Here is a 14,424-nt window from a genome sequence, read left to right on the forward strand (position 1 = left end):
AGACCAAAATGCCATTACGTGCATTTGCGTTATTTGCATTCCCATCGTAAGGGCATGAGAATGCCTGTATCCCCATACGGATAACGCCGAGTAGCCGCAAAATTTAAGTTTTTCCTCAAGCTTCCTGACGAGATATGGTTATCACTAATGTTTTAATTAGCAGTTTAGCACTCAAAAGCTTAGAGACCCCTGGAGGTACATTTGCCCAGAGCAAGGAGCCCTCCAGTTCCTGAGCGCTGTCTCCCCTCGGCCGACAGAGGGCGCAGGCCTAGAGGCGCCTCTCTCCTGTGGTCCTAATTGGCTGCCCAGACACAGTGCGCACGCGCACATTTCGCTCCAGGTGTCCAGTTTGGTGCCTGACCGCGGTCTCCTCGGCTGCGCTCAGCGCGCAGTTTTTAACCAGAGCTGGTCTTTGGGAAGAGTAGCGTGTTCCCTGGAGCCGGAGCGCCGCTGGGCCTCTGGGATGAGAGGGTGTGGGGCGGACCTCAAGGGGCCGGGCGGCGCGTCGGGCAGCCCACGCGGGCGGGGAGGGCGGGGCGCGACCGGCAAGGAGTTGGGCGTCGGTCGCCTGTGGTGGGGCCGGATCCGGGCGCGGAGCCCTGACAGGACAGGTACGGAGGCGGCCACCCTGCCAACCGTCTCCTCCGCCGCCCCCCGCGTGTTCGCTAGGTTCCCGGCGGTGGACCGGGGGGTCGGGGGGCCGGAGCTGGGCTGGGGCGCGGCGTGGAGCCGGGTGTGCGGAGCGGGGACGGTAAGGGTGGGCCGCGGCGGGGTGGGCGCCTGCTGCGTCGGGGCCTGTCCGACCCACCTGCGCTCTTCGGCCTGGCCGTGTTCTCCCGGGCTCGGAGTGGCTGCGCCTCCGAATTCCTCCACAGCGGCGAGGGTCTCCCTCCTTTCCTGGGAGCGTCTGAACCCCTTCCGAGCCACAGGTTTCTATGGGCACATGGTTGAGAAGTTTGTGTCAAACGAAAAACAAAAAACCCAAAACCCATAGAGGACTCAAGCGTGGGGGCTTGGATGTGGGTCTGTTGTGAGTGTGTCTCCCACTCCTGGGGTCCGCTTTTACTGGCAGGATGACCCTTGAGTAGTCATCTTGCACATTGCGCTTGTCTTTAAGGCAGAACCACAGGTAAATCACACAGATAAGGAACCCCACTGTTTTTAAAGAGGCAGTGATTTAGAAGCTGCCCCTCATGTATTGCAGTGATGAGAACAGCAAGCCCATGCTGACCACTTGCTAATCCAGTACGCTTAAGGTACCGAGAGTCCGAGAGCTATGAGGTCGAGACTGACACTGTACCTGGTGTACAGCCAGAGCCTGAGCTACGGGGATGTTAAAGGAGAGTGCCATAACTTTTTTTTCCTTTTTCCTTAAGGCGTTTCGTGCTCAAATACGTTTAGAAACTTCATGGTTAAACTTTTCTACAGAATATTTCAGACCCTTCACTATGCTAAAGATAGTTACCATGAATCTCACACTGCAAGTATTGTATGGAGACTTTCCCAGATTTGAATGGGAAATGCTGTTTTTCTTGAGTGCTGGCTCTGTTTAACATCTGAGATAGTTTGGGAAATGCAATTCCAGAATGAGAAAATCAAGGTTTGGAAGGGACAGTGTAGGCCAATGCTTTTCAGACTTTAATGGCGCATACACCTGCCGGTCTTGTTAAAAAACAGATTGCTCTTGGGTCGACATTTCTTACAAGTTTCCACGTGCTGCTGCTCTTCAGATCACACTTTGAAGAGCAAGGGTGTAAATCACTGGGTTGAGATTCAGAGACCATATTCTTCCTGCTCTCGGATACAAACTTTGCTGCCTTGAGTGGGCCACTTCACCTGTCTAGACCTGTAAAATAGGAGGCTGGACTAGAAGAGCACTGAGGTTCCTTTCAGATCTAAAATGCTGTGATTCAAGTTCAGTTACCCTTGTGAGAGTTGAAGTCCATCTAAAATATCCTTCCCAAATAGCCAGTTTGGGCTTGAACATTTCTAATAATGAGGAGTTTACTACATTTCATCTTGAGATAGCTTAGTAAGGAAGTTTTTCAGTTTGCTGAAATACGTCTCTGCAACTTCCATCCTGTCGGTCCTAGGTTCTCTTTTACAGTTGAACAGAAAAAAAAGTACAGTCCCCCTTCAAAAAGGTGACTTAAAGTATTAGAGGATAACTGTTCCCACCAAGTTTCCTCCACTGAGTTATCCTTAATTCTTCCATGACATTGTTTCAAATGCCTCTCTTAAATTTAGTCTTTCTGCGTGGAGTGTAGTGGGGCTTTGGCTGGCCTTTGAAGGATGGTTGGGGCTTGCAAGACTAGGGAAAGCATCCTAAACAGCTGACTCAGTGGTGCAGAGATGACAGTGCATATGTGAGAACCAGGACTGTTTGATTAAAGTAAGAAATGGTATGTCAGTGAAAGATTTGAGGTGGGTGGGCATATGGGCGAAATAGTATTTAAGAGCGTGTCATTGTCTTACTGTGGGATATAATGTGGTTGGAAATGGAGAGGGAGGCAAGGAGCCAGATACGCTTCACGTATCAGTAATAGAGGACTTAGGTTGATGATAATAAGAATGCCTTATATTTATGTATAAGATTTTACAGATTACAGAACCTTCCACAGGTATGATCTCATTTAATAATTCTGTGAGGTAGGCAGAGCAGCTGTTACCCTGTTTCGTAGATGAGGCACCAAAGAGGGAAAATAGTTTGCCTCAATTCTCAAAGCTTTAAATGGCCAACCAAAGAGATGACAGTGGTAATGGAGGAGAAAAGAGGGATGCGGGAGGCAATACTAAGAATTGGTGAGTTGGGCCTGACTGACGTGAGGATACAAAGGAGAAGAACTTGTTAGGGAGGATTCAGAAGACGCAAGGGAATCGTGATACCGTTGAGAACTTCCACTCTAGGTTCTTCTCTACCATCTCTGTCATTGCTAGTGGCTGCCTGGAGTTATGGGTTGGGAGGGATTGTAGTAGAGGATTCCCAGGGTGCTTGGACTGTGTATAGCTACTGGTGGTACTGTGAGGACTTGGGTGGTCCGCCCCATACCAAGCGAAATGAGAACTGAATCCTCAGTGTCTCCTGAGGAGGTAAGTGCTGAGCAATTGACTGATTCAAATCTGTCTTAGGGCCCTTGCCATCCTGGAGACTCTGGAATTGGCTTTCTATCAATTTTCTTTCTTTCTTTTTTAAGATAGATGATTGATTGATTGATTTAACAGAGAGAGAGAGCACAAGTAGGTGGAGCGGCAGGCGGAGGGAGAGGGAGAAGCAGGCTTTCCACCGAGCAGGGAGCCCGATGCGGGGCTCGATCCCAGGACCCTGGGATCATGACCTGAGCCGAAGGCAGCCGCTCAACCGACTGAACCACCCAGGCGCCCTTCATTTCCTTTTCAAGTTCAGGCTAGTACCAGTAGCTCTTGGCTGATGGACAAATTGAGTGTCCCCACACTCCTACATATCCCCTGAGGGCTTCACTTAAGCAAAGAGTGGACCTTTGTCACCCCCAAAGCCTCACTCAAGCTGTTTTCCCAGATGTGCATTTGCCCTAGAGCCTAGAGATCTCTCTGTGGTCCTCTCACCATGGAAACATATGAGATTGAGAACTCGTGTCATTACCAAATTCTGTAGGACGTGGGGCTGTCCCTCCATTTTTAGTTTCTTAGGCTCCTGTCTGGAGAGGAAAGAGCTACATCTGCTGGGGTTCGTGGGTACATGACTGTTAATTTCCTCTACAGGGTGGGGTCTTTAAGGGTGGAGCTACTCTGGGAAACTTGTCAGAGCCAGCTTGTATCTCAAGAGGCTGGTGTTGGTACAGGCTTGTATTTAACATTGAATGTCTTCTGTGTTCGGTGCTTAGGATACTGAAATGAATAAAAACTCTCTTCTCTGGAGGAGTTCATGATGGGATAAGGGAGACAATATTTTAATAAAAATGTGATGTTGTAATAGAGATATGTCCAAAGTGCTGTGTGAGGGCACAGGAGGGAATGACTAGCTCTGCATGGAGACATTGGGAATCTTCAGGAAAGAGGTGATAATTGAGCTGAGCCTTGATGATGAGGAAAGAGAATGGCCTTGCGATTTTTGCAACATTTATAGAGGCAGAGGGGCGAAGGTAAGTAGGTCCATGTAGCTGGAATATAAGAACTTTGGGATCAGAGGAGAGGTGATTGATGAGACTAGATATTCATAATGAGGCCAGGTTTCGACCTGAAGTGCTGTGCTAGGAAGATTCAGTTTTGCGGGCAGAGGTGATGTGATTGTATTTTGGGAAGCTAACTGTGGAAGTAGACTAAAGGGAGAATTTAGATCAGGGACATCAGGAGACTCTTGTAATATAACATAAGCATGGTATAACACTGAACTAAGGATTAGGTTAGTGCGGGTGGAAAGGAGATGAATCTGAGTGAGACCGTAGAGAGTCAACCTGATATAATGATTAACTGGTTGTTGAGAACAAGAGAGGGAGTTGTTAAGGATGACTCCGTTTTCTGTTTTGGGTGGGTGGTGGTGCCAGTAGTAAAGAGGAAATACAGAAGAGGAACATTTTTTGAGGGGGAAGATACCAAGTGTGTTTTGAGTTATGTTGAACTTGGGGGGCGTCTGTGGCACTTAGCAGACAGGTGGAAGCGTGGGTCTAAGGTTCAGAAGAGAGTCTATGCCTGGGGCATAGGTGTGAGTGGGGGCTGATGCCGTGGGAATGGATGAGCCCAGCTATGCTTATAGGAGGCTGAAGATGACAGAGGAGGCAAGAAGGGTTGGTGTGCAAGGTAGGAGAGAATGTTGCCCAGGAAGCTAGGAGAGGAAGAAGTTCCAGGAAGAGGATCCGCAGCTTCAGTTGCTACAGGGAAGTCAAGTAGGATGAGCTTGGAAAATGCACCTTGAGACTGGACAGTTAGGAGATTGTGGTCACTGGGGCGCTTTCACTTTTTTAGTGTGAGCAGCTTCTGAGAAGTGGTAGGGACAGGAGCAAGGTTGAGCCAGATTGAGGAGTGGATGGGAAAGGAGGAGAGGGAGGGTGTACTCACTTTGAGTAGCCTAGCAGGGAAAGAAGGGAGATGGTGGCATCTTGCTGAGGAGAGACTAGAGACTAGAGACGGTTTCTCCTAGAAGTCTTGAGCATAGGTTTACCTAATAATGTGTAAGAGTGAGTAGAGAGGGTGCAGTTGAAGGCACAAGAGAAAAGATGATTGCTAAATCAGGTCCTCAGAGGAGGGTGGAGGGGTTGGCCCTGAAAAGAAAGGGACATCATTTTCTTTGAAAGAGGAATGACAGAAGAAAGGAAAGAATGTAGGAAGAAAGAGGCAGCGATGGTGGCAGATATGTCTAAATTTGCAAAGGAATTTTTCTCTAGTAGGTTCAGTTTTCTTTCTTAGCAACTTTATCTGCTGAGGGGAGGTGTGGTGTGGGCTCAGATAGGAACAGGGACTTAAAGTAGTAAGGGAAGCCTGAAATAACTGTCCAGAGAAAAGCGACAGAGATCCGACCTGAGATTCTCTCCAACAGTGTTGAGTACCCTCGGAACTTAAACCTCACACTGTAGGCCCCTCCTTCCTCTTTCTCATAATAATAATGGCTGATGTTTATTGAGTGCTTCATACCAGGACTCTTCTGAGTGCTTTTCAGGCCTTCTCACAACAACTCTGTTAGAAAGGTATTGTTACGGTCTCTATTTTACACAAGAGGAAATGGAGGCATGGAGGATTACTTAGGCTTAGTAGTGCTTGTGTTTGATGAGTCTCTTACCTCTGCAGAAATGGCACTCCTCCCCCTGAGGCATCAGAGGAGGCAGAAATTGAATCCCAGTTCCCACTTTCTGGACCTCGAGGGGCTGGAGTCTCGGGCTGCTAAGGAGCAGGTCTTATCTGGCCAGTGTGGGCATGCTAGTGGCAAGGGTGGGCAGGGTGGTGGGGTCAGTGTGGCTGCTGGCCTTTTACAACTACGTAGGGAACTCTGAAGTCCTTGAATGAGACTAGCATCCTGACGAGAAAGACAAGTGATTGATAGTGCTTTGTCGGTATTGCAGGCTGAGACTGTGTCACCTGAGACAGTGAATACTTAAAAGGGAATTGTCCCCATCCAACCAGAAAAAGAGAATTTTTTTTCTGCCAGATATGGGAGTAGGCAGACTTATAACCTTACATAATAGCATAGATCATTAACACTCACCTTTTATGTTTTTCCCTTTAATGTGATTGAATGAAGGGGGAGAATGGTGGGATAGCATGGATGGAAGAGAAACAGGCTTACCTTTTGCTGCTGCAGCTACTGGAGCATCATATCCGTGTCCTTCCTCTTGTGGTTGCTATGGATACGCCTTTGCGTGGTGACTTGAGGAGATTGATTTCCATTATGATCAAACGATGACGTGGATTTAAAAAGAGAAAGGACAGAATGCTCTGCTTTTGGGGAGTGGCCGGTGAGCTGCCCAAAAGGCAGAGCCCAAGCACAGCCAAGGTGGCTGTGGCTTTGTTGGCTGCCTTGGCTTTTGCTGAAGTTGTGAAATGGTGCATCTCTCTCTTTAGAGCGCAGGCTCCGGGTTCTCTGTCTGCAGGGTCCTAGTGCCAGAGAATTGCTGGTTGCTTCCCGGGGAGGAACCAGCAGGAACTTCAAACAGGCTGTCAAGTAGGACTCCTGCTAGCATGGGGAAGGTTGCAGTTCTTGAGTATGGGGCTGGGGGCTACTCACGTACCCGCTGCCTTCCTGCAAAAGTTCCTTTATTGAGGATAAGTGAGTCATAGTGTGTAGACTTCCTTCCTGGCTCTTGGAGGTCTGGGCCTTTGGAGGTGGGCCTGGCAGTCACTGGGTATTCTTGGGGGAAGGGGATAGTTTGGGAGGAGGTGGAGTTGCATTCAGATTGAGAGTGGGCTGCAGACATTTTTGGGGATAGCAAGGAGCTGGAAAGGTAAAGAAAGTCCATTTAGGATTTAGGCCCTGTCGGTATGAGATCTATAAGGCAGATACTGGAGTAGGACATTGGGGCAATGGGGTGTGTACGTGTCTTCTTTCTGGGTTCCTGTGTATATCTGAAATCCAGCCTTCCATGCTTCTAGTCCCACAGCCTCTGTTCCCCACTCAGTGAGCAAATAGCTCTTTTTTCCTGATTCCTGAGGGACTTACATCCACACTTATCCCTTCCTTACCAGTGCTTTCAGAGATGTACAATTTTGTCCTAGTCTGAAGAAAACTGAATCTTGCTAGTTACTATTGTGTTTCTTTTTATCTTTGTAACCAGACTACTCTATACCCAGTACCTGATACAGTTCAGTTCAAGAGTGTGCACCCTGCTATGAGACTGCCTGGGACTCAAACCAGCTCCTCTATGAGAGGGACAAGTGGAATCAGACAGGTGGGTTAGCTCAGGATCAAGGTTAGGTGAGATGAGACAAGAGGAGGTCAAGGGCTCAAAGGATGCTGGGGTGCTAGTAAAAGCAAGGTAGGAATAGTGCAGGCTCGGTGCCAAAGAGGCTCCTTCTTCTTACTTGTTCCTTAATTCTTAACAATCTACTCGCTTTCCTGTCATTTTCTGAAATAATCTCCAAGACCATTGGTTACCTATTTACCAGACAGAGATTGAGATTTTTTCCCTCCTCTCTTCCCGTTTTCCTAGATATTTCAACAGTATTTAATATATGTGGGGAGGAAAATGAATTAAATCCACAGCGTATTGGTCTCATCTCTGGCTGAGGGAACATGTAACTCAGAATTGTCCCATGTGACATGGGATGGGGCCCCATGGTGCTATGGAAGGATCACCTGTTTGTACAGCTAGTCAAATGTGCCCCCTGCCATTTCTGGCCATGAGACTTAGGAGAATTATTTGACTTCTGAGACTCACTTCCATCACCTGTAGGGTAGAGATAATGCATCACAGGTGCATTTTGGAAGGAGAGAGTGAAATATGTGTGTTAGTGTACACAGTCAGATTTGCTCCAGGGAAGGCCCTAAGAACAGACTTATCTTCTCTCTCCTAACATGTTCAGTTTGCCTTCCCATTTCCTCCCAATTCTTTTAATGTTTTTGATCATCATTCTTCCACTACTCATGCTTGAAAGCTCCTGAGTTCATTCATTCATTTTTTTGTTCATGCATTCTTTCATCCATCCACTTATTTATGCAACATTTAAGTTCCTACTGTGTGTAAATCATCATTGATGTATCTTCTCAATAATGATGAAGATGGCATCTACATTTTGTTGAGCATATATTCTGTGCCAGGCACTGTGTTAAATGCTTTCTTCAATCTTATTTAATCCTCACAACATCCCTGTAAGGTAGGTATTATTTCCCCCTTTTTTCAGATGAGGTAGCTGGGCTCAGAAAGTTAAATATCTTGACCAGAATCATACAGGTGAGGAAATAAGGAGAACCAAAGCTGTATCTAGGTCTGTATGTCTCTGGAGCCCGTGCAGGCACTCTGCCTCTTTTCCCACGTGTGATCTGTCCTAGGGCCTTCTCAGCGCATTTTTGTACATTCTCTGAATTAGCTCCTATCCTCCCCTCCTTCTTCTTCTCTCCTTCCCTCTCTCCTTCCCTCCCTTCCCTGGTTCAGACCCTCCTCACGCCTTGCTCAGCGTGCAGCAGTCTCCCTGCTGTTTTCCTGTCTTTACTGAGTTGCTCCTGCCTCCACTCCAGCCTGCTCTGCCACCCATTTGATCCTCCCAAAATAGTTTTCGTTTTGCCAGTCTCTTGCTCAGGAAGAGACCTGCTTGTTGCAATCATGTAGATGGACTTATCTATCTCTACCTGAATGTTAAACTCCCTGACTATCCATACTCACCTTCTAGTACATCTCAATACTGATGTGTTTATTTTCTCAATAAATATTTGACTCCATGAACTAAGGGTGATGGGATCACAAAGAGGGAAGTTGTGGGCTGTGCTTTAAAAGGCTTATAGTTCGATAGAAGAACTTGTCTAGAATTCTTTACTAAAGCCAACCTAGTCGTCTTTAATATTCCCTAGTCAAGCAAAATTATACTGTCTCTACTCAGTGTGTTCATAACTTACAGTATTTGTTGGCCTTTTTACATATCCAGAAAACAGCCCATAATTCAAGATATAGGTACCCCTTTTCTTTTTCTTTTTTCAACCCCTTTTTATTTCACCTTTCTTTTGTCTGTAATTCCTTATAACATTTGTTGTCTAGATACTTTATTTTTAGACTTATATATCATTTGTTATCATGTCAGCTAATTTTTTGCACTTCTATAGCTTCTGTATATTTTGCAAAGCACTTTCAAATGCATTACCTTATTGGGGCCTAGTAACATTAACATAGAGATGGCAGATGATATTCCCATTTTATAGGAGAAGAAACAGCCTCCAGGAATTTTGGTGACCATATAAACCTGTGTGGCTGGTGAGTTGTGAGGTTGTTCTTAGATATGAGTTCTCCTGAATCTCGAGGCAGTGTGGTCTAGGGGAGGAGCATGACCTAGGAAGAAGCCTAGAGAGGTGTGTGGTCAACACTGAGGCTAGTGGAAAATGCAGAGGGTCCCGGGTCAGGCTCTGGTTCCAGTTTGGCTCCACTCCTCACCTTCTGTGTAACTTCTGGGAAGTTACTCAGCTCTCTAAGCCTCAGTTTCCTTGTCAACACTGTCCCCTGCCTCCCTCTCTCTGGGGTTATTGTGATGTCCAAATATGAGGATAACAGCATCGATACTAGCTGACTTTTGTTGAGTACTTACTAAATACCAGGCAATGTCCTCAATGTTGTACATGGATTATCTTGGCTAATCCTCACAACAGCTTTCTGAGATATGTCCTTTGTTCCCAAATGACAGATAAGGAAATCGAAGCACAGAGATGTTAAGTAACTGGACAAAGTTTATGTAGTTCACCAGTGAGGCCAGGAATTGAACATAAGCAGTCTGAGTCTAGAAACAGTACTCTTAACCGTGGTACTATAAAATTGTGTTTTTCAAGGTGCTCTGTAGACTGTAAAGTGCTCTGAACATGCGAAGTCCAGGCTGCAAGGAGCTGCATGGTCCTGCCTACCTGGGTAAATGTGAATAGGGAAGGGAGGGGGCAAACATGGAGATTTTTGCAGGGGACGAGAGAAATGGTTCCCTAGGGGGTCTGGCCAGGATTGAAGATGTGGAGAGGTGTTTTGGGGCCATATATTTGGCTGTTGGCTGTCATTCTCCTGTTGGGCTATCTGGCCTGCCTTAGAGGGTGGAGTGGAGGAAGATTCTGTTTGGTTAGTGAAGTGCAGCACAGACAAGACAGGTATCACTAGATCACCCCGCATGTAGTGGAGCTATATGGGTCAGACCCCAGGCCAACCTTGTTGAGTGCTCAGGGGCAGGGAGCCTGATGTGTTGGCTCCTAGCCCACATTAGATGGTTAAATGAATGCAGTGGCATCATGACATAGCCCTCTGGAGACCTCTCACTAGAATGCTTAATCTTAAATTAAATATTTGTAATTATAAAAGTAATAGGTGGTTTTTTTTTTTTTTAAGATTTTATTTATTTATTTGACACAGAGAGAGAGACCCAGCGAGAGAGGGAACACAAGCAGGGGAAGTGGGAGAGGGAGAAGCAGGCCTCCCGCCGATCAGGGAGCCTGATGTGGGACTCCATCCCAGGACCCTGGGATCAAGACCTGAGCCGAAGGCAGACGCTTAACGACTGAGCCTCCCAGGCACCCCAGTAATAGGTGGTTATTAAAGAAATTTGGTGAAATATAGAAAAGAAACCATCTCATTTTTTCTATTAAGGAGATGGCTAGGAAGCAAGGCCAAGAGTGGAGTGTAAGGGGCAGGTGGTTGAGGTGGACTGGGCTATGCGCTACAAGGGGCATGTGGAGCTCTCTGCTCTTATTCATCCAGTTGAACCTGATAGTCTTGGGGTTTGAGCCTGGCCCTTTATAACAGCCAGAAGGGAGGAAGGGTCTGGCAACCTTTGCCAGTGTGGGGGGAATGTAGGTACTTGAGTTGCTTTGCTCTATGAAGTTATCTCCATTACTGCCCTTCCTTTGCTGTGTAGTGTGCCGGGTCTGGCTGCTTTGGCCCAGTGTGAAATTGAAATCCAGACTAATTCTATGGGTTTGGGTCCAGAGTCTAGAGTTTAGAAAAAGGAGGGAGAAAGAAGAGCCCCAGAAAGGGGGGTAAGAGACCCTTATTTTGGCTGCGTGGAGGCCCGTAGGTAGCTGATCTTTTTTGAAGTGTCACTTGATGCTTGTGGTCCTGCTGAGGCACATTGTGGGAGGGGGGAGTGTTGGGGTTGGCAGCAGTGATGCTGAGGGGTGCAGACTAGGAGGACCAGTCAGGCCCATGCTCCCAGCCCTAAACAGTAACATTTTACTCTAGAGGTGACTACTGAGGGTCTGTGGTGTGGGCAGAGGCCCTGAGTCCCTGCCTTGCTTGTCTGGCCCAGGTGAAGCAGGGGGGCACTAGGACCCAGAGGCTAACACGGTTCCTGACAAGTCTAGAGCAGCACTAGCGCAGAGTGAGACTCATCAGCTGGCAAGCAGGATTCGGTGTTTCTGGGTTCAGCAATCATCAGGCAGCAGAGAGGACTTGCTCCTCAGCCCCCATCTCTGCCCCCATCCCTACCCCGGTAGGCCACCGAGTGAGGTCCATGGACTGGGGAGGGCCGCGCCTGACGGCTTCTGTGTCTGTCCATGAGGGCCTGGAGCCCTGACCCTTCTGCCTAGGTTTCTGCCTTTTCTCTCTGTCTTTGGCCCGCTGGGGGAGGGGGTAGAGGCCGGGTGAGCAACATGGCCCAGAGCAAGAGGCATATGTACAGCCGGGTAAGTGGTCCTTATCTGGGATGGCCCTGGGAGGGCTGCTGGAGAAGGCCTGGGTGCCTGTGGACACTGCTGTGGGGGGCTGGGGAGACAGGCTGGAGCTAGGCTGGGGCCACTCACAGCAAGGACTGATGGTGTTAGGCTGGACAGGCCTCTCCTCCCAGAGTTGAACCCTCGGTGGGGACTGGCAAGGCCTGACCTTTGACTCTAATTGGACCTCTGACTAGAGGTTCCTGAGGGGATCAGACTATATTGGGGACTCTTAATGGGGTTGGTGGGTTGGAATGGCCTTACAGTGACGCCTTTCTTTAGAGCTGCTCTGTTGTTTGCCACTTGCTTTCTTTCTCTCCTGGTTGAGACTGAATCTGTACCCACTATTGTGTCCACCTGGTTCTGAGAGGCTTATTAGGGTTGGGAGGTTGAGGGAGTCTCTTGAGTTTGGGGATAGCCCTGATGTCACTGTCAATTCTTTTTATTGTCAGATCCATGAGAGCGATTTGGGGTCCTGGAGCCCCTGGGGGCTATATCCTTATCTTCCCCGATGAGCTCTTTAGGGAAGGGATTCGGGGAGTGACAGGCTCTGGCAGGGCCCCCTTCTGAAGCCAAGTGGGAGCATCAGAGGGAGCTCTGTGGAATCTTTAGAACCAGGGAGTCACTTTCTCATGCCTCATTCATCTGTTTGCTGCAAGGCCCTTGGTTCATGGAGCTGCTATTGCTAAAAATGGCTTAGGTGTGATTTTCTTCTAAACCATGGCCCTCTTTGGAAACCTAATTTCATGTTGTGTCCTGTCATCACGGGTATGTCAGAAGCTGAGAACTTCCGAAGGACAAGGTTTAGTCTATTCCTTTGCCGTGTCCATCCATGGGGTGATAAGCCATTCCTTTGGACCACTGGGCAGAGTCTAGGGGACAGTATAGGTCAGATCTGAGGGTACCTGATTTACCTGGCCTTTGTTTTTCTTTTTATAGCAACATAGTGTGGGGGAAGGATCTCCAGAGCTTGGGGTAGAGTTAATAGGACAGGGCTCAGGCCAGGAGGAAGGGAACTAAATGGTTGCATGGGCTGCGGTGAGGCATCTAGAAATGTCATGGTGGGTGTGTGGATGGGGTGGGCCGAGTCGGGTCCAGAAGGAGTGATGGTGACTTGAGGGCTGGAAGGACGCACAATTGTGTACCTTTGAAAGGGAGAGGCCTAAGAGAGCTGTTTGACCACAGGGAAGACAGACAGCACTGGGGAGTGGAATAGGATTCTGTGGGGTCACCCACGAGTCATCTGTCTTCTCAGCTTGGGCACCTGAGTCAGGGCACTGGGTTTCGGAGAGCCCGGTCTCAATTGAGTTACTCGCTTGAGCTTCATTCCCCTCCTTGGGGGCAGTGCTCCTGAGAAAAAAGCCATGTAGTGACATTCACAGGTCTGTCAGTGAATTCTGATTTGTTACGAAATTTAAATGTAAACTCTTAAAAATTGTGGCAGATTCCAGAGGAGTTCGGAGAAGTCTTAGAACATCACTGGTATTTTTCAAAAGGGAATTTGGGGTCCATTTCACCCTGAAAATGGGGTTCAGGGAAGTGACTTCTTGTCCTTCTTTAGACTGGGATCCTGACTGGGGCCTTTCTGGTGCATTAGGATGACCCCGTTGACCTGAGGCCCTTACCTGCGTATGTTTGCACGTGTCTTTCTTTCAGACGCCCAGCAGCAGCAGAATGAGCGCAGAGGCAAGCGCCCGGCCTCTGCGAGTGGGCTCCCGTGTGGAGGTGATTGGAAAAGGCCACCGAGGCACCGTGGCCTATGTTGGAGCCACACTCTTTGCCACTGGCAAATGGGTCGGCGTGATCCTGGATGAGGCAAAGGGCAAGAATGATGGAACTGTCCAAGGCAGGAAGTACTTCACTTGTGATGAAGGGCATGGCATCTTTGTGCGTCAGTCCCAGGTACCTCTACCCTTTTCTGAGTGGATGCATGTGCACATGCTCTGTTGCTTGTGCAGCTTTTGTGTGGGGCTTCCTTTTCCTGGGCATGAGTGTACGTCTCTGGTTGAGAGAGTGGGAGGTAGCGGGGGAGGGAAGATTGGCGATCCATCCTTATGTCCATCCTTATGGAAGCTGCCCTGTACCCTGGGCTTGCTTGGGGCCTAGGGAGGGGCCCAGATCACAACCATCCTTGATCTGGCTATATTGAGTCTGTTCTCTGGCCTCAGATCCAGGTATTTGAAGATGGAGCAGATACTACTTCCCCAGAGACACCTGATTCTTCTGCCTCAAAGGTCCTCAAAAGAGGTAACAGCCACCCAGTTAAGTTGCCTTCCCACATCCAAAAGTCCCCAGGACTTCTCCCCAGAATACAGGGCCACAGTGGTTCATGAGATTTTTCCATCACCGCCATATTCCCTTGTTACATCTCTTCTACCCCACCACGATGGTCTCTGCCCCCACCCTTCTATACAAACACACACTTTGTTTCTGCTTGCTTTCTACAGAGGGAACGGACTCAACTGCAAAGACCAGCAAACTGGTGAGTGGTTGGGGGTGGGAGTGGAGAGTAAGAGAGAGAAAGAGGGGAAGGAGACAGAGGAGGGAGACCATTCCTAGGCAGGTAGAAATAGTAGGTGAGTAAACGGAGTTAAGCCTTCCAGTCTCCAACCTCCCTGAGAAGGAAGCTTTCTGGG

At 48.4% G+C, this 14,424-nt stretch overlaps 1 protein-coding gene across 6 annotated transcripts in view; it reads left to right on the forward strand.

The window, feature by feature from the left end:
- The first annotated feature begins 515 nt into the window (after window positions 1-515).
- The window catches only part of DCTN1 (dynactin subunit 1), a 30,337-nt gene continuing 16,428 nt past the window's right edge, over window positions 516-14,424 (forward strand). For 3 of the 6 annotated variants that reach the window (XM_045884740.3, XM_045884745.3, XM_045884744.3), the window contains exons 1-3: window positions 13,445-13,690; window positions 13,957-14,035; window positions 14,236-14,270. In XM_045884740.3, coding sequence (XP_045740696.2) covers window positions 13,463-13,690; window positions 13,957-14,035; window positions 14,236-14,270 — 342 coding nt within the window. In that variant the 5' untranslated portion in view covers window positions 13,445-13,462. Of the gene's footprint in view, window positions 612-9,922; window positions 10,008-13,444; window positions 13,691-13,956; window positions 14,036-14,235; window positions 14,271-14,424 lie in introns of those variants that run through there. The other 3 variants (XM_045884747.2, XM_045884746.2, XM_064572295.1) reach the window with 3 other exon arrangements.

The sequence above is a fragment of the Mirounga angustirostris genome, unplaced genomic scaffold (assembly GCF_029215605.1).
Source record: "Mirounga angustirostris isolate CCGP_5_RB_7025 unplaced genomic scaffold, mMirAng1.0.hap1 SCAF_10, whole genome shotgun sequence".
Lineage (NCBI taxonomy): Eukaryota > Metazoa > Chordata > Mammalia > Carnivora > Phocidae > Mirounga > Mirounga angustirostris.